At 34.4% G+C, this 20,156-nt stretch overlaps 1 protein-coding gene across 1 annotated transcript in view; it reads right to left on the bottom strand.

Annotated features, from left to right (window-relative positions):
- The window catches only part of LOC119066419 (serum response factor homolog), a 79,233-nt gene that overhangs the window by 57,106 nt on the left and 1,971 nt on the right, over positions 1-20,156 (bottom strand). Inside the window, exon 2 of the mRNA XM_037168892.1 lies at positions 7,199-7,450. Coding sequence (XP_037024787.1) covers positions 7,199-7,450 — 252 coding nt within the window. The remainder of the gene's footprint in view (positions 1-7,198; positions 7,451-20,156) is intronic.

Below are 20,156 nucleotides of genomic sequence, written 5' to 3'. Positions count from 1 at the left end.
AGTTCAGAAGTTCGATCATTTATTTGTTTTTAATTGTTTTCAATTAGCATAATTATAACATAAAAACATCGAACGAAGGAGAAGAAGAAAAAAAAAATCTGTCGTCGTCCCACTAAATTTGTTAATATTTATTTTTGTAACAATCGAATTGGTTATTTATACACAAAACACTAACTGGAATTTTTTCGGTTTTTGTTTTAAGATGTACGATATACGCCAGAGCCACGAACGACTACGTATTATTCCAGGTTAACACCACTGATCGAAAAACTCTGTATTATTAGAATCTCGCACATACACCATTAACTGAATTAATTTCGGTTTTGGTGTCGTTTTCTTTGAATAAAAATCAAGATTTTTTTTCGATTTCATAAAATTACTTTTCTATCATTCAAACAAATCAATATTAATACCTACATATTGTCAAACACAAATTAATTAATTGTTTTATTGGGAATAGAATACAACTAACATCGGTGTTGCCTGTTAATTTTTGGATTTTTTTTTTATATTTTCGAAAAGAAAAATAAATTTTCTCGAACCGAATGGTGTGTGTGTAGGTTTTTCTACCATATGCGAATAGCGCGGCGGCCTTCCTTCAGACATGAGATTTTTTTTTTCTTTGTTCTTAAATTTCAGTTTTAATTGATTTATGGATTTTAATTGCGATTGATGTCTGAGTGATTAGTGTAGGTAAAGAAGAAATTCCAACTAAAAGAACAGAAGATTTGACTTCAATTACGAGGTGCGTGTCGTAAGACTGTGGATTGATGGATCCATCAGAGCTTAAATCTGCTTAGATGCAATGAATGTACATATGTACCACGTATGACCGATTCTTTAAAATCGGTTATCTTGAATGTTTTCATTATTCGTGTCAGCAAAAATATGAAAATGAGTGCGTTTGAATCGGTTTTTAAAATCGGAGACCATACCTGGTAGTTTCTGTTCATTATGAAGATATGATGGAGATCACATGGACATTACTGATCTAATGGTGCAGCTTATTTCTAAATGATTTTCTTGAGGAATCATTGTGCATGAGCAAGGTTTTTTGAGTAAAAATAATACTAAATTGCCTGCGTTCGACTCAGAGTGGAGAGCCGAAAAATAAACGCCGGCGGCGTTAGCCGTCCAAAAAAGGTGTGGCGGCGGCGGCTAAGTACGGCTTAGCCGTTAAAAAAGTTCAGGCAGCGACTGGACCTAGCCGCCGACCAAAAAGGTCGGCTGGCGGCGGCTGGATGACAAATTTTTGTAATTTTCACGAATTTCTGCGATTTTTTACGAATTTTCGCTCTGTTCACAAGTTTTCGCGCTTTTAACGAATTTTTACGCTTTTAACGAATTTTTGCGCTTTTCATGAAATTTCAAATCTTTTACGAATCGAATTTTCGCAATTTTTACGAATTTTTACGATTTTCATAAAATTTGGGATTTTCACAAACAAAAGACCATGTCCATCGACAATATTTTCTACAAATTCTTGAAAATTTTCTTAAATTTCTCAATTTTTCTTGGAATGTTGTTTTGAAGAAAAAATAAAAAACTTACGAAAATCAAAGTAGAAAATATCTTAAAGATAGTCATAGCAAGGGACATTAAAAGTAGGGGTACATTCTCAAGTGACGGTACTGTCCCAAAAAATGAATTTAATTTTGTTGGTTTGTGTCATCTTTTTTGGACCAGCCGCCGAGTTAGCCGACCTAAACCTCTGGCGGCGGCTTACGGCGGCTAGCTGCAATTAGCCAACCAAAATCTCCGGCGGCGGCGGCGAGTCGTTTTGGCGGCTCTCCAGTCTGGTTCGACTGCGTAAATTTCGTTTTCAGAGCAATGATATCTTGAGCATAGAAGCACATCCTAATTTTAACAAAAGACAATCAAAATCTGGTCACTTAATCGTTGAGAGGCAGCATTGAATTAACGTTAGGCCGAAGGGAAAACGGAAAACCACTTACATTATATTCCAAAGCATAAAATCAAGTGATCAACAAGGTTCAAACTAAGTCATTCATAGCAGGTCAGTTAGTAATCACGTTAAATCAACAAGGAATAACTAGAAATCGCGGTTCATCATCTGTCGTCTTACTCCTCGAGGTTAATCACCAAATATTCGATGATTTGTCAGTATCAAGTTTTTGATCAATCTAAGTGATTTCCCACTCGTGTCAGGCCACTCACGTGAGATTCTTGTTAAGTTGATAAAGTCAGCAAATGTACCATACTCAATACAGCAGTTGATGGTTCACAACTAAGACGAAGTTGAGTTAAACTGATCACTCTACTAATTGAATTTACATTGGCAGCCATCGCAACTGCGTACATTTGTGCTATTTGTGTTGAATGGTAAGTGTATTCCCAACTAAAGGAATCATCTTTTACTTAAATTGGAAAGTATTGCCTTTAATAGAAGTAAGTGAAGCTCAAATGAGATTGTTATTCCAGCTAAAATGGAGAAATTTTCTTGGACCACATCGGCGATTACAACATTTTTCCTTTTCACTTTTTGTTGGATTCCGAATTTCTTTCTTTCTTTTGGTCGATGTAAAAATGGCGATTCTGGTGTGCTAACGAAAAATGCAGCTCTAAATAAATTCGTCGAAATTAATCACACGCACATATAGGAAATAAAACATTCATTTAATCTCCCAAGAAAATAATTCCCGAAATAGATTTATATTATAGCTTTCCCGTATAAATAGCCACAAAATTCTCGAGCATTACAAATATGGCGATCGTGCGATGGGTAAAGATTCCATTTTCAAACAAATGCCAAAAATAAAATTTTGTTTCAACTAAACAAAAATGTTTTTTATTTCTTTCAATATTCCATATGCGCTAACCCGAAAACCGTGTGTGTATCTTAAGCTAGCTACACACAGTTCGGAATGTATGAGTGTGAATTCTATCCGAATTCAATAGATATGAGTGTGCTATGTGGGAGAGATTATGGTAAGTTTTTAGATGTTTTCACACAAAATTTACTTATTTAAATAAATGTTCTACACTGGCGATAGCGCGATGAAAATTGGGTTAATTGTTATGTGTTTGGTTTCTATTTTTTGTAGTTAAATTTTTTTTAACGGAAAATATCGGTGTAGTATTTGGAAGCAGTAAGCGGCAGGCAATTGAATCTCGTTTTTTTTTTGTATTTTGGTGAGTCGGTTTTGTGTGCTAAAAAAATCTCTTGCCAAAAATACAGGGAAAGGAATAGAAATAGAAAAATGAAAATTATTTTTATGCAAATGAAACAAACAACACGATCCAAATATAAAAAAAATGAAAATATGGATCAGGCAGTAGAAGTAGAACAGGAGATTTATGGAAAGAAAATTTGAAAAGATTCGTTCCTTTACTTTTAACTGTTCAACACATGACACCAATTTCGGAAGATTTTCTGAATTTGATGGTAAACATAATTTCACTAATGCACACCAAACGATTCGAAGCAATAAATTCGATTGTAAAGACATTAGGAACTGCCATTGTTGATGAGTGTTACTGGGAATGATTTACAACTCCTCAGGGCTCTAATAAATGATTTATAATCCGAAATTGAACGGTGTGCTTCTAGTTGCAGTGATAAAGTTTTTTTTTATTATCAGCCACATATATCACCATTCGCTTTTCGACGGCTAAGGCGTTGTGACGATTATTCAAAGGAAAGCGTAAGAAATTAAATATTTCTTTTTTGAATTTTTAATTCCCTTTATCGTTCTAAACAATGTTCAAAACATAAAATCGAAAAATATTTTTACAAAACACCCCACGCAAGCGTACAAGAGTCCGACAAACGAATTATATTTTTACCATGTGCAATGGATGGATGATTTCATAGTCAAAACCGAAAGGAACGAAAGAACAAACAAACAAAAAACCAACTTTGAAACGCAGCTTGAATCTCACCCGCTGCGCTTTTGGGCGATATATGTCACATAATAAAATGATTGTTGTTTTGTATGAATAATGAATTGGCCTGTAACTGCAAGTTAATTTAATTGCAAGACGATGACCTGCAGAGATGGATCATTGTTTCGTTTGATTATGATAATTTCTTACTGAAGCCATATGAACGATGGACAATGGACACAGTGCCTTCCAAAGCCAATGCGAAATAGAAGAAAATATTTTTAATCGAACGACTATTTTGATGGCAGCACACATGAGAAATTGGTCATATAATCGCACTATTAAATTTCAGCTATTTTTCTAATCGAGACATGGAAAAATTTGAAAACCTTTTTTTTTCTCTTCATAAACAGAGAGTATACCAGATGACGTTAAGTACCATATTTCATTTACTTGGCTATAAAGTCACACACATGCGCATGCACATCGATCATAATTATTTATTAAATCAACGTGCAATTTAGCACAGGAATGTTGTCTTTTTATGGAACATTAATTGCAATATCACTTACAATGGAATGTTTATGAATTTCATACTAAATGGGGGGAGGGGAGAGCGGAATGAAATGAAATGAAAAAAAAACAATCTTCTCAAATTGATCACTAAAACTTAAAATGTTTTCTTCTAAACCACGCACATCAAATCGTTTCATGATCCCGTTCAACGGAATTGCGAAAATTGACTTCTGTGTAACCGATTTCGATTGCCAATTAAACGTAAACGTTGCACTGCAACCGTTTAACGACGGAAGGTTATGAGTTGATGGCTATACCCAAGGTCTTACATAATCAGATTACGTGGAGTACTGGGGCAGTCAGCGAAAAATTTATAGTTGGTAATGTTGTTGCACATGCACATTAAGCATTGATTGTTGTCATGTGACCAACATTACCGACACAAATTTTATGAATAGTTCAACATAACAAACACGAATTTTAGTGTTACTGCACCAGTAAACATAGTCTGCTTATATGGGACCTTATCTCGGAAAATAACCCATTTCTTAGTGTCATAAACAAACTCAGAAATCATCTAGATGGCTAATGAAAAAGATGAAAAAGACATCTCCCGTAATTTTCGCAGTAATTAGGTCTGGAGAATTTACTAATACACGCGAAGGCTGCATGTTTTGGAGTTCTTAAAGCCCTCGAAAAAGTTATTACCATCCATGACTCACAAGTCTCTGATAGAAAGACTTCACGATGGTAAAGTTTAGAAAATTCAAGTGAATCTTAGGAGATTTCGGGAATCTTTTTAGTAAATTTATTAGTTGGTTTTGAGACCGTTCTAACAGCCTTTTACAGCCAATTACAAGTTCAGTCTGGACCACCGGCTTTACGTGACTTCCGAACCACGCCTCGAAGTATGTAATTACTCTCTGAGGAAAGTTAGGTACGAAATTGATATCTCGCCTTAATGTAGGCTAGACATATGTACACAAATTCATCGTATTTGGGTTACGTCATACGTTTCATTCAGTGTGTACATCGTTGCAGCCACCAAACACACCGCATCTACCCAAATTATGAAGCTTGAGTGAACTTAGGACGTTACCAATGCGATATAATCGCTAGAAAAATTCCATGCGGAATTTGTCTGTCACGGGAATCGAACCCGGATCATTTTGGTGGCTAGTACGTAACCACTGAGCCATCCCGTCTCATTGCGGGAAATTGCGGGAAATTTCATCAAGTTTCGGGAAATCTCGGGAAATTTTAGAAATTACGGGAAATTTCAGTAAATTTCAGGTAAAATTCTGAAATTTTTAGCAAATTTCGGTAAGTTTCAACAAATTAAGTTCCCAAAAGTAGGTACTTGTCTTGCGTAAAAGATTTTGTCTCCATTTCTTATTGATAAACTGAAGGAACAGATTCGATAATGATATTTAATTGCTGTTTGTGTAGACTTAACAATTAAAAAAGACCGGATCATCATATGTTCCGATGGAATATTCCTTTAGTGCCATTAACTAGACCGTTATGGCCTTAATATGGGTTATTTTGTCTTTTGTGATTCCTTTAAATTAATTTTTATTGCAAAAAAATGTAAATTAGGAGATTAATTTCCAGCGAACACTTTGTATTTTCTAAATTAGTTTTGTCCACCGGCCACGTTCAATTGACATAATCGCCAGTCGTGGTATTAGTTACTAATTAAAGATTTTTTTTATAAATTTAAATGAAAGCAAAATTTGCTATTGGTAGCATTCATTCTACACTTCATCAACTAAAGTGCTTAAAACGATGTGAATGAGATCATTGCTTTAAAATAAAAGAAAAAAAAAACGAAAAACAAACAGAAACTACGACAAAAAAAATATTTTAAACTAAACAAGTACAAAATACAACAAATAACTTAGAATTTCGTTTTAATTTAAATTGTTTAAATTTTTTACTTTTGAAAATTTCTTACTTAAATTATTATTCAATTCTACAACATAACAACAAACAAAACTTAAGCTCTAGCGCACGCTTAATTACATAAATAAATTATTGAACTTGAAAATTCAAAACTTTAAATATGGCCACACATCATTCAAAATAAATTTAATTGCATTCCCAATAAGAAACAAAAACGTTTAACATCAACACAAAATATTTTACGAAAACAAAACCAACCAACAACTCTCTCTATATATTGCAGCGGACATGCTCATTTGCTCATTTCGCGGACCTGGATCAGTTTTTTTTTTAGAAAGACAACAAATTCGTTGGATCATTTTCTTTTTCCCTTTATAAAATAAAATATAAAAATGAATAAATAATCACGCATAAATATTCGTTGTATATGTACAATAAACATTTTCATTATTGCTATCGAAGTGGCTAAACAAAAATACATTTTATGAACTAACGACTAGTTTCAAACTCATTAATTTAATTTAACTAAAATGTTTAAACCCGAGTTATTTGTCCTTTCCGTCCAAACGACCACTATTACTACCGCAATAACACACTAACGAAAAACATTATTATCGGAAAGCGCACAACTAAAACGTCCATTCATAATTTTGCCACACGAAAAACATATTCATTAAAAAAAAAACTTTCAAAATCTCAATTCTAACTACCGATGTGCATGCGCATGACTCATCTGTGCCGTATGCGAGTGCGGCACATGATGATGCGTATGGCCACCGTGCGGTGGATAACCTTGTGTATGCGACAGTGGTGAAGCCTGTCCACCGTAACTCTGTTGCATTAAACCCTGATCGATGCCGTAATGGCCGGCCTGCGGATGACCTAAATGAGCATGCCCATGATGACCGTGACTATAAATTAATTGTCTTACTTTTGAATCCTCGTCGCCGATGTTGTAGCTGAGTTCGGTCTCTTCGAAGCCGGTGGCAGACATACGTTGATCGCCCGTTGTTGCACCACTCGGTGGATCGGGTGAATTTAGGCAGGTTTGAATTAGTTGCTTGCCGGCCTCTGATGTGATCATTGGCTGCAGTTTTCGCGTTGCGAATGTGTACACGTGACCGGTTTCGGATGCTACTAGTAACATCACTTGTGTACCAGTCAATGTTGATAGTTCGTATGCCTGGAAGGTAAAGATAAAATTGAGTTAATTTAGGTTCTGGGTTGTGCATGACATGAAGTAAAATAAGAGAGTCTGATTGTTTTGCATTCAGTGAGTGGAATTATCATACAGGCTTCCAGTTTTCTTCGTTTTTTTAAATCATTATCAGGAAATTACAGCAATACGTTGCTGTTTCTAAGTAAGACTGACCTGAGACTCAACCTGAAATCGAATCACTGAAATGTGTAGATCAAGTTGAGATGTCTCTTGATTCCGTTGGGATCAAAAGTAGGTCTATTTCACCTGTCAAAGTGACGTTTTAAACGTAAAACATAAGAAATCTTTTAAGTAGTCAGTAATTTCGTTGATTTTTTTTAAATTGTTTTTTAAAAAAATAAGGAAAAATTAACGAAATTACCGACCGTTTTAAAGAGTTTAAAATGTTTGACGTTTAAAACGTCACTTTGACAGATGAAATAGACCTACTTTTGATCCCAAAGGACTCTTTTCAGAGTTCTAAGCCTTAAAAAACTGAGAATAGTTTCAGATAACGTGACCAAATTGGAAACGAAATCAATTCAACTAAACTGACTAACTAAAGTAACTCAACGCAGACAAGTTCCTCAGCTCCTCACTTTTAACAGATGACCAGATTTAACCAAATGACAGTCATACAACTGCTACGAACCGTAGGAGATGGTGTCCGATTAAGATATTGACGATAATTTATAGGCAGAATGTGAATTACAAGACACAGAACATGATTTTAATTTAAACAGTAAACCGATACCGACACCGATACTGATACCGACTTTGCAGCCTCTTACGTAAAACGTGAAAATATTAAAGTGATCTAATGAATGCTGTTCTATCAGTTCGTAGCCGAGCAGGTTAAGTATTAAACAGATTAATCAAATTAATTAATATCAACAATGCCCTAATAAATGGAGTGCCAAACAAAACGATTAAAATTTATGTTGTCCCGTTCGGCTGACAAATTCAATTTTAATTGCCACCTTTCGTTTCTGAATAAAATACCAATTCAAAATAACTGGCCTTTAATTTATGAAAATTTCCAGAAACGTCTTAAACTAAAAACACCGATAACAGAACGATAAATCCAGCGCGACTATAAAATATTAATTTTGATTTTTTTATCACATCATACAAAAAGCGAGCGCTAACAATATTTATACACACACTTTACGGATAGCCATTGTGTATTTTGTTTCATATTTATAAAATGCATCACGCCGATTTGATTATGTAGTTCAGCACAGCGCTCACACCATTCATAATTGGAATCGATTATCGTTCATGCACTTGTTGCAACGTATTCGGTGCAGAGTTCCTTTCATTTAATAATGCTTGAGGCGACACAACAACACGACACAATATTTATTCAAATCGAAATAAAATTGAAGCAGAAAAGAGATGCTACTTATTTAACTCCTCGGGAGCGCATATGTATAAACGAAAAATTGTACAATGCAAAGAAACAAAAAAAAAAAACGAAATATGCATGCTGCATCAGATGCATGTGTAACATGTGGACTGCTCAATAAGCACCGACATCATACGTATATACATTTTGTTCGATTTTTCGGTTTTGTATTTTATCCATTTCCACAATTTTGTGCTTTTAAATATTATGCAAGATCGGGTTAGGTTTTTGCCATGATTTCAATTGGCACGTAATAGGTTCAAATATCAAAAGAAAGGACCGCTTGTCTCGGCTCCACACAAAAATTACAATCTCTTCATGCTTTCGAAGACGCAAAAGTGTACTGCAGGTATTAATGAGATTAAGTACGACTTTCACACCGTTGATTCTTTGTGGTCACAAGAAAGTTTAAATCTATGATACCAATGTAGTGTGGTAGATGAGGACAGAAATACATCGAACATTTGCAGCTAAGTTTTTAGTGTATCCTGTTCCACAAGATTTCTTGTCAGCTATTAAGGGAGCCTTTCTTAGGATCAAAAATTAAGATGTAAACGGTTAGTCCATTTTTACCAGAGTAATGTGAGTTTTCCTGACTATGTTATTCTCCAATTAGGTTCTTACTAAAATAGAGAATAACAATTTACAGAAATCCACACAAACCCTGCAAAGGTTGCGTAACGATCTACTAATCCATAATATACAGTCAAAGGCAGTCAATTTTCAGCATAAATTTGCTTCAGCTGTTTTTCAGTTGATCTACACACACAATCAAAACTGGTTTTCCTTGTTCATACGGTTGAAGCTGCTACACGCAAGCGCATGATAGTGGTAAAACCGGACAAAGACGTATAAACGGTTGTGATTGTTTGTATGGATCAGCTGAAAAACAGCTGAAGCTAATTTATGCTGAAAATTGACTGCCTTTGACTGTACTAATTTATAACTGAAAATCGCTGGACGTGTAGTAGTAACTACGCTAGTAACTGGACGTGTAAATAAAGGATGAGTTGTTGAGTAGTTAAATGTAGAAAGAGGACGTGATACATTAGCGAATTATAAGAAAAATGAAAATCAAAAATTTTTGCTGCCTTTTTAAAGGCTTTTACACACGATGTATCTAGAAGACGTTCGGGACGGTAACAGCAGGAAAAATGCAGCTTTCATTTTTCTTATAATTCGCTAATGCGACATGTTCTCTTGCTGCATTTAATTATTCTTTTGTCCCACGAATCATTTTTGATCCAAGTATAGAAAACATTTTAAGGAAATTTGTGGCATCTCTCTGTACGATCGTCAACTTGTAGGTCATGCGAGTCCAAAAGTTGACGCTGTAAATGCTTTCCCATGATACAGTTTTTAATGTTAAAAACATTTTCGTCCAACGTTTCTTCATCTAAAACTTGTCGCCATTGTTGTTGTTGTTTTTGTCCCATGGATGTTGTTGATTTTAATTTTATTTATAGCATTCAGTGAAACATGTGTTAAAACATGAATTCACACCACCGAAATCGCATAATAAATGCCTATTGTTTCAAAGCTTTATTTACCGTCGAACGAAACACCTTTAAGCAAAGGACTTTTGTCTGTTTGCAATTATTTGCTTTTCTTTTACACTTTTTATTTCGACTCATGTTTTTACTAAACTCGATAAGGTAGGTAAAGGTGACACCAACCAACAGGAGCAACAAACTATCAGAATACGTAATAAATGCTCTGCTTTATGCATACAAGAACAACATACACAAGAATAAGAGATAAAAGCCGCGCTCCGTATAGCCCAATTGGCGACCTTCTTTAAAAGTGTGTTTTCAATTTTGTTTTTTTCATTTTATTTTCACATCTTTTATTAGTTTTGTTAAACAACGACAACCAGATAGTGCGAAAACAAAGCTGTAAATGATGTGAATATAGAATGTGGTGCGGATTTTTCTCATTGTAAAAAGGCGAGGGTTTGGTGCAAAATGCCAGATTGAATTTATTTTTATGTTTTTCGTTGAGCAAAACATAATGTTTTTTCGTTGTTCGGTTTTGTTTTACATTGGAAAATGGAGTACACGTGGTTGGAATAATTTATGAGATTTAAATATAAAATGCGCTGCATATTTTACCAGTGGATTTATAACAATTGCGATTGATTAACAACAACAACAACAAAAAATCCCTGCAGCAATGATGACCATTAAAACCCTCGGTTTACAAAATTAACAACTTTGCATTTACAGCGTTCAGGAACATTTTAATTCGGATAATTCGTTTGCAACGAGACGAACAATCAGCGGACAGTCAGTCATAGAAATTTTCGGAAATTGATCATTTCGCTCAAACAAAAAAGACAAAAAATACACATCTGGTTCAATCCGTTCGTTGGGGTTACACATATGTTACCGATTTCACTATAGGCATGAGGTAAAACAGAAATTAATTAAAATAGAATTACCAGACAAACGCCACTACACCGAGTGCGCATCAGAAATCTATTTGAAATCTATGAAATTAATGGCATATGGTTACACTACCTATTGATGACCATAAAAAAGGAAGATTAGAAGCAAAATTTTTATTCAAAGGCCGGTGGAGCCTGGACAAGTCTCATCTTTAACTTGACTCAATCAAAATTTTATTTGGAAACTTCATTCATCATTTGCCACAAATCTCTTCATTTTTACACTATTCAGACTTTTCTACAATGGATGTGAGGTATTCCGCTGGGCATACCTCAGCCATTGGCAAGCAGATGTGACAGAATAAATATTCTTCTTCTAAGATAGTGTCACTACTGGAATGTACGATGATATGTATGATATAGAGGAAATGATATGCATGCAAGCTCTCAGCTTCACAGCCTGTATCTGAACTGTTACAGTAGTAAAAACAGTCAAGAAAATGATTTGTCGCTCCAGCAAAAGAATGTAATTTTCACATTTATTCTTGGAGACTTTTGCTTGTTATTTCCTACGTTTTTGCCAGTCGTTTCTCACATTATAACGACGAAATTTAGTAGTTTTCTATGCAAATTACTGGATGTAAAGTAATTTGGCATCGAAGGCAATTTCGTGTTTCATTAAATAAAGTAGCAGCGCTTTGGTTGATTTAATAGTTTGAGAAGGTTGTTTGTTTCATTGAGTTTTTTTTAGAATCATTACTGGATGTCTTCATATACGAATGCAAAAAAACAGACATAGAAAGCTATGTCGGTTCATAAAATTTTGTTTTCGATGACAAAAACTGGTCTCTCGGGACTGACAACAAATATTCAAAAACCCTTTTATTCCATTGGGGCTCCCTTTAAAAGACGTCATGCATAAAAAAATCGGTTGGCTTCTGTCTCTGCCTTTATGCATGCACGGGTAGAACGTCTTGAAGCGAACCTGGGATAATAAATTTCTCAAGCAAGAAAAGTAATTTGGAACATTTTAAAACCAATAAACACTCTCGACTCTTGACTCTCCCCGTGCATGCACAATAAATACAATGCCCAATATATAATCAATTAACTGAAACATAATATCGCCGCTCTGATTAATCTAATCCTTTCACCTCGCTTGTTTTATGTATCGCGCCATTTAATAAACGCACGGAACGTGTTACACCAAATGAAATATAAATTTATAGCCATAGGAAGCGAAATATGTCGATTTTTATCGTTTTTTACGGTTTTTTCTCTTCTTCTTTCGTATTCCTTCTCTCCGCTTCGTTTACAGCAACGACTTGGTCTTGGCATTTTCGTTGCTTTCCTTTTCTCCACATCTTCTTACATAAAAATATTTCAATGAGATATGGTAAGTGGCTGCTCAATGCATAATTTTCTAGCGATTATTTCTACCACGGCTGTTAGCTTAACTCGTGCGGTTTGTTATCATATATTTTAAATTATGGTAAATGGGTGATCATCATCTTGTAGTCATTAATTTATGATTTGAGCATTTAAATTACAATGTTTTAATGAAATGTTAAATATTATTATTTTGAAATTCATATTTTTAACAACGTTGTGTGTAGGGATGCCGGTATATATAGCAATGCGGAAGGGTTCATCGCCCATTGAAACGGTTTAATTAGTATGCCAGTTGGTAACGTTGTTGGCACGTGTGGGATGCAATATTGAAGTGGAGGACAGAAAAGTGAAGAAAAATGGGTTAGACAAAGGGATCATTACGTTTAACATGCCAGGCAATTCGGTAATTGAGAAAAAAGTGTTCGCATTGAAATTAACACATCAATTCAGGCGGTGTTGGTAACCAAAGTTAATTGCTTTCGTAACGAAATAAGTCGACTTGGCGTCGACCGCATATTTTATGACTGTCACGTATATTATAATTAAAAATTGCATTAATTTTAGCTAAGCAAATGTTAGCGTTGAGCCGAAATGGAAATTTGTTACATTGTAGACATTCGCGGTACGATGTCGTGAGGTATGTTTGCACTAGAGAAATGTATTTTTAGACGGAATCGTCCGTCATAGATACATTCAGCATTTGGACCTCTTAACCGAGCAATAATTAATTAACCTGTCACAGACGGCAAGCATATCAGCAGTTTTACTATTCAAACTATTACTTCATTTGATCGAAGATTTATAGAGATTGGTTTCAGAAATCTTTTACTTCATTTGTTTCGAACATGATTTTTGCTATATAACACCTCAGCAGTATGAGATTGTTGTTTATTCTTGCTGTCTTTGTCGATAACAGATGACAGCCGTCTGTAACAGGTTTAATCGGTTTTTATTTATGACAGAGTGTGCAGAGGAGACCTACACTATAACTAGAATTGAATTTTTCCTTTGGAATTCAAAGTGGAACCTCTTTTAGTAGCTGTTCCGCTGCTTCACCAATTGCTAATTTCCCACTATATTGTGGTCAGACAACGAAATTGTTTGATCAAAACTGTTAAAACTGCTATAAGTATGGCATCAACATCTTTTACCAGAGATAATCTGCTCATCTTTTCAGTGGGCAAATTTTGACCGGCTTGTATCGAACGATAAGGTTAATTAAAATCGACAAATAAAGTCAATGAGATGCTTGACCATTTTTCGCTAATCGTACGATCGTGCCACACCCACGAATGTTAATTTAAAAATTTTAATGTTCGATAAGTCCTTGAAATCTATTCCGATTGGAAACAAATCGGAATCGCATAAATTCAGCGATTCTAACAACAAATAATGTTTCGCCGAACATATGTACATGTCCTATGAAAGATATTCAATCCATTTACGACAAACTGATGATGTTCCGAATCTCTATGCAAGTAGACATAAGAATTCTGTTGTCATTCTCTTCTTGGGAATTGAGTCATCATCAATGTCACAGATCGCGTACAGCAAATATACTTAAGCAATTAACATCTGGGGCTGACATAATGAAGTGATAAATTTACTTAGGCCACAGACTGTACACAAAATCCACATCGAACACGAATTTTTTTTTTCTGTAAACAACAATAAGCACGAGAGTCCGAATTAAATTTCTCAATTTTAAACGGTAGCTAATAAAATATTGTTGACTCATCGACACCTATTGGCGCCTGTATTGTCAATAGAATAACTAAATTTGAAGTAAAGAAGAAAAAAAAAATCGAAATAAAAATTATCTAATTAATTATCATCTCCATCAATCCACATCTATACACGATGTTATAGCTTGAAAAGTTCGATTAACTGTTCGCGTTTACAACATAAAAACCAATAATTTAAAAACTACTCGTCGAAGAGAAGAAAAAAAAACATGAAAAAATTGTCATGTAATGCATGAGATCATTCAAGGCTTTTTCTACTTGTTTTTCATTTAAGAAGAATAAAAAAAAGAATTGGTTATAACCTTTCTACCCACCTATTACCAGCTGATATGCGAGCATTAAAATGTAGTAAAAAAAAATCTATAAAAACCTATATGAAACGTAGGGAGGCGTTTTAAAGAAAATTTCACAATAAACATATTAACAACTTAATGACGTATCACTTAAAGAAAAATCCACTTTTGAGTTGTTCAACCACGCGACTGAATAATCCGCATTTTGTGTAAATAATACGCAACTTTGTTTATCATCGCCTTTATTTACATTAACGTAATAACACCAGTGCGGTGCATACAACAACACTAAAAGGTGTTTTTCTGTGCCGTTTCGGTTCTACAATATTTATGAATGAATCGAAAACGAGGAACACACAATCTACAATGAAAAATTGTTAAATAAATATAAAACGAATAGAGTGTACGAGATTATTATTGGCGTGGGAAATATTGGAAATTTCTTAAATAAATAGTAAAACGCGAACGATCTGCACAATGAAGCATTTTATACCTTTATAGATAAATGGCATGTGTAACCAGCATGATACGGTCGATGATATCTTTTTATGTGAAGAAGCCGCATTCGTTGAGTGTATACCTATATGTCTGTATAGATGTTACGTTCAACGAAGATAAATATAATATTTTAAGCTTTTTGATTGTTTCAGAAAATTTGTCTTTCAAACTGAATTGTGTTAATCGGTTCCGAAGTGATGACGGATAACGAACAAACAAACAAACAAAAAATTGTACTTTCCAATTTATGGTGTGTTTGTAATTCGAGTATTTGTATTTGATGTTTCGTTTGAATCTATCGATTTTATCCGTTTATGGGATTTTCGCTCGCAGCATGGAAAATCTTATCACATTTCTGTGATTATTATGTAGGACAGAAGCGTACGCTGCTTCCTCCTAAGAAGAACCGAAGGGGTTCACCTTGTTATTCTTAGCGAGCTATAAAATATGGTTTTTTCAGACGTTCAAATTTACTTTAAACTTTCAAGTATCAACCCAGAAAAAACTGAAAAAAGCTTTCAACGACTATTCATTTCCTTGAGCTAGAATGAAGTTCCAAATTGGTTCAAGTGAAAATATTTAGTGTCAGTAAGAATCAGATTGATTTCTCATTAAGACGAATCTACACATGGCTAAATTGTTGCCTACATTTCGGGGCAAAATTTTTATTGGTAGCTTTCAGCAAAAATTTTAATGTTTGTGGTGATGAAACCTCAGTCCGAGAAAACTCAGTATTTCACGGAAATCGACACATATTTTGAGTTTTCTCGGACTGAGGTTACATCACCACAAACATTAAAATTTTTGCTGAAAGCTAACTCATTTTAACACCAAACGATGGTCGTACTTTTTCGAAAAAAGCTTCGAATCAAAAATTGTCATCATAATAATAATAATTTTGCCCCGAAATGCAGGCAACAATTCAGCCATGTGTAGAATCCCTTTGCAAATTTGTAGCCTACATTTTGGCGGAAAATTATGTGTTTTATGATGATTTCTCTAAACCAAAATCCTTTTTTTTTGAAAAATTAAATCCTTTAAAGCCCGCAAAAATGTGTTACTTTTAAAGGAGAATCATAAAACTTACTTACATATTCCTGGCCAAGACATTCTTTAAATCGATTTTTCATCATGAAGGCATGATCGCTCATTTTTGGTCAAATGGAGAAGAATGTAGACCACGACCAGATCTATATTTTTCTCCATTTGGCCAAAAATGAGCCATCATGGCTTCATGGTGAAAAATCGATTTAAAGAATGTCTTGGCCAGGAATATGTAAGTAAGTTTTATGATTCATTGGTTTGTGAGTCATACCCCACAACCCCACTTGGAGAAAACTGTGCAGATTACATAAATTTACACGATCTGCAAAGGTTTCTCCAAGTGGAATAAGTTATCACCCACAAATCAATGTTTCCTTCAAAAGTAACACATTTTTGATTTTGGTTCAGATAAACCATCAAATTTGCAAAGGGTTCATTGCTCTCTAACTATCATTTCCATTACAACAAAAACAATTACTCGGTTAGGGCTGCAACCTGTAACACGAAAAAGTATTTTGGTGAATGATTCGTTCAGTATTGGATTCTGTACCTCTGCAGTTTATGGCATGTACAGAGCTTTTCAATTAAAAATCTGGTTGGATTTTTATGTTTCATAGTACAGTGAAAATTCGAATTTCCTAATCATAAGTTATTAAACTCTAACAAGCTCGCAGAAGTAAATATCTCTTGAGAGTTTTGCTTTTTATTGAATTTTTGAAAGAATTGTTGAGTGAAAGATTGTCCATCTATTCCTTAGAACATACATATCACACTTCTCTCGGGCTACAACCCGCAAAATCGTTAAAATAAACGGTCCACAACAGATACGTGTACAACTTTCGTTTCATACGTTTCATCCTGGGTGCTAATTTACGATACAAATTTTGAAATTAATTTCCAAGGCATCAAAATAAAATTAGAACTCCTTGACTCAGTGTGCCGTTTCAAGACATAATTCAAGGCAAAATTCTACTAGTTAATTCTGAGCCACTTAAATTATCCCAGTTCGCACAAGACAAGATGAGCTGATTTGCTTTCAATTAAATTATCAGTCAATCCAGGACAAATGTTTATTTCCTCAAGGCAGTGTTTCCCTAGGACGATAAAAGGACATTGTTTCATGCTGAGTCAGAATTTGTTTATATTTTGTTCAGTAAAATAGAGCTCTATGGGATTAGGATGGAATTTGTTCTTTTCCCAGGGCTCGGTAACACAATCACCCTCATATCGATTTTCCATCCTTTTGCCCATGGACACTAAATTTACTATTATTGCATAGACAGGCGATATTAAGCACTTTTTCTGCACCATAGTCTGTGAAACGGTTAGATAAATTGAAAACGAGCTGACCTAATTCCACATTGTTATCGAAGTAATTATTTTACTAAAATCCCTGTTTATCGCTGTATTGCACCAAGCACATTATACACATCTTTCTTGCCATCAATATTGCATCCACAACAACAACAACAAAAATACGCCAAAGAAACAAAATGATGCTGTACCGAAGTTAATTCGGAATTATTTGTTCTGTGTATATCGTATCGACTGTTGAACAAATACAAAATATTTTCAGACTTTAAAATATTGAAGCAGAAACAATGGAAGAAAAAATTGTTTAGTAACATGAATGTTCTCTTCCTTGAAAGATAATCTCGGAACAGAGACGGTTAGTTAAATGGTAAAATTGTAACGAGTGTGTGTTGTCGCTTTTTTTTATTATTCCTTCCTAACATACACCTCGAATATATGTATTTTATATGCGTACATGATGATGATGATGCAGGAAAAAAAAAAGAATAAACAAAAAAGCATTGCGATCAAAAACGGTTGATATCAAAATACACTAAAAAAAAGGCGCACAACAACAACAACGGTGCAACAAGAAAACAGAGAACCAGAGGTAAATGTTATAGAAACCTATATTGATAGGCGCCGCGGGTTAAGACTTTTGGAGAGAAGATATACGGCAAAAAAACAAACACGCAAAACATTTGCTCATCCGACAAAAAGCCTTTGCAAATGTCCGGTTAAGTTATTGTTTTATGAAGACGTAGGCTTCCGTGATTTATGGCATTCAGATGGATTTAATAGTTCTCGATTAAATAACCGCCGTGGCCGATATACGTACCGATAGGTGTTCGGTAAAGTGTTTATTTAAGGCTTTGTGCAAACATCTGTTATCCCGTAAAAGGAAAGCGATTTCAACATAATATAAATTTTATAAGCTGGCTGGCTGGTTGTGTTAATGTGTATTATCGGACGCACAAAAACAAATTATACGAAAAGAAATTTAATTTTTTTTTTTGGTTGTAATTCAAAAGAATCTTGCTGACTCGTCTCTCTGATATGTAGAAAATTAAATAATTAGTACGTTAAAAGAGGTATGATGAGATTGATTTTTGACGGATCTTGTGTTTGCTATAATGCTAATGACTGGCATTGATCGTGTATGTATACTGGTAATACCGAATTCTGTAGTGGAAATCAGAACGAAGACAAGCATCAACACTGTTATTAAAATGGATGTTTTTTCTTCTTCTTCTCCGTCTTCTGCTGGGTTGTTATTTGGTATGCATGGCAGAAGGTTATGGATGGGTTTTTTACCATTATTTTTGTGGATGATATTTTGATTTTTTTATTGATTTAATTTCTTACTTTCTTATTTAAATTATAATTCTCGGCCATTATCTAGGACCATTGGTGTGTATTTTTTTAAGTCAAGTCAATTTGTATAATTACAGATATTTGAATAAATGAACCGTAGATGAGTGCTTAATAGATCAAACTACTGTTATAATGAGATGTTTGAAAAGCTATTGACACGGTGGAATGGATTAAAGGAGAAAAGAATTGATTTAGAAGATCAATACTCCACATAGCCATTGTTGATCGCGTCCACAACAACAACAATGGAAAATCATGAACTTTTCATCAATTAAAATCGAGCCTTTAAAAATAGATCAAAGAGATTTCGATTTGAAACTAAATGAATTCAAAGAAATTTAAGTTTTTTTACGTATTTGTGCAGATTACGGATGTAGATCAAATTAATGTGGATTATTGTTCGCGTTTTCCCACGATCCTTTTAAGGAAAAACGATTACTTAAGCGCAGGATTAATGAAGCAGGAAGCGCAGTAAATTAAAGACTGAAAATCGAAAGATTTAGGCCGAAAACACACGATATCTCGTCAATGTTATCGATAATTATGCTGCGTTTTCCACATTGACACATATTTTGAGTATTCTCGGAGTTAGGTTACATCACCACAAACATTTAAATGTTTGCTGAAAACTAACACATTTTAACACCTAACGATGGTCGTACTTTTTCGAAAAAGGATGCGAGTCCAAAATAATAATAATTTTGCCTCGAAATGTAGGCAACAATTTAGACATGTGTACGTTCGTCTTGACGGAAAATCAAAAGCAGAAAACACACAAGCAATTTTGCGTTGATTTGATCAACAATCATGCAGCGTTTTCCATTGTTTAGCTTGTGGTGTGAATATCTTATTACAATGGAAAACGCAGGATAATTGTCGATCCCATCGACGCAAAATTGCTTGTGTGTTTTCGGGCTAGTGTTTGTCAAACGAATCGACACTGCTTTGTCTCCAGGTAATCTACACTTTGTACCAAAACTGCATGTTTTGCGGGAGGGGGTACAGATGTAAAATACTACAAAGTTACCTGCAAAATGTGCAATTTGGAAATCTTTTTTGTCAGTAATCCGGAAGATAGTTTTAAAATATTTGGTTCGCCGGACATTTTCCTTTGGTTACTTGGAATAGGAAGAAAACATTATTTCTGAAAATCATCCAAAAAATCACAAAGTTTAGAAAATAGTTGATGTATTTAGTAGTTACCAACGCGACGAAAAAAATGTTTTCCGAAAGATTTCGATTAATTTACTTCTCAAGA

Source organism: Bradysia coprophila, chromosome IV, assembly GCF_014529535.1.
Source record: "Bradysia coprophila strain Holo2 chromosome IV, BU_Bcop_v1, whole genome shotgun sequence".
NCBI lineage: Eukaryota > Metazoa > Arthropoda > Insecta > Diptera > Sciaridae > Bradysia > Bradysia coprophila.
This window is presented reverse-complemented; position numbering and strand designations above follow the sequence as displayed.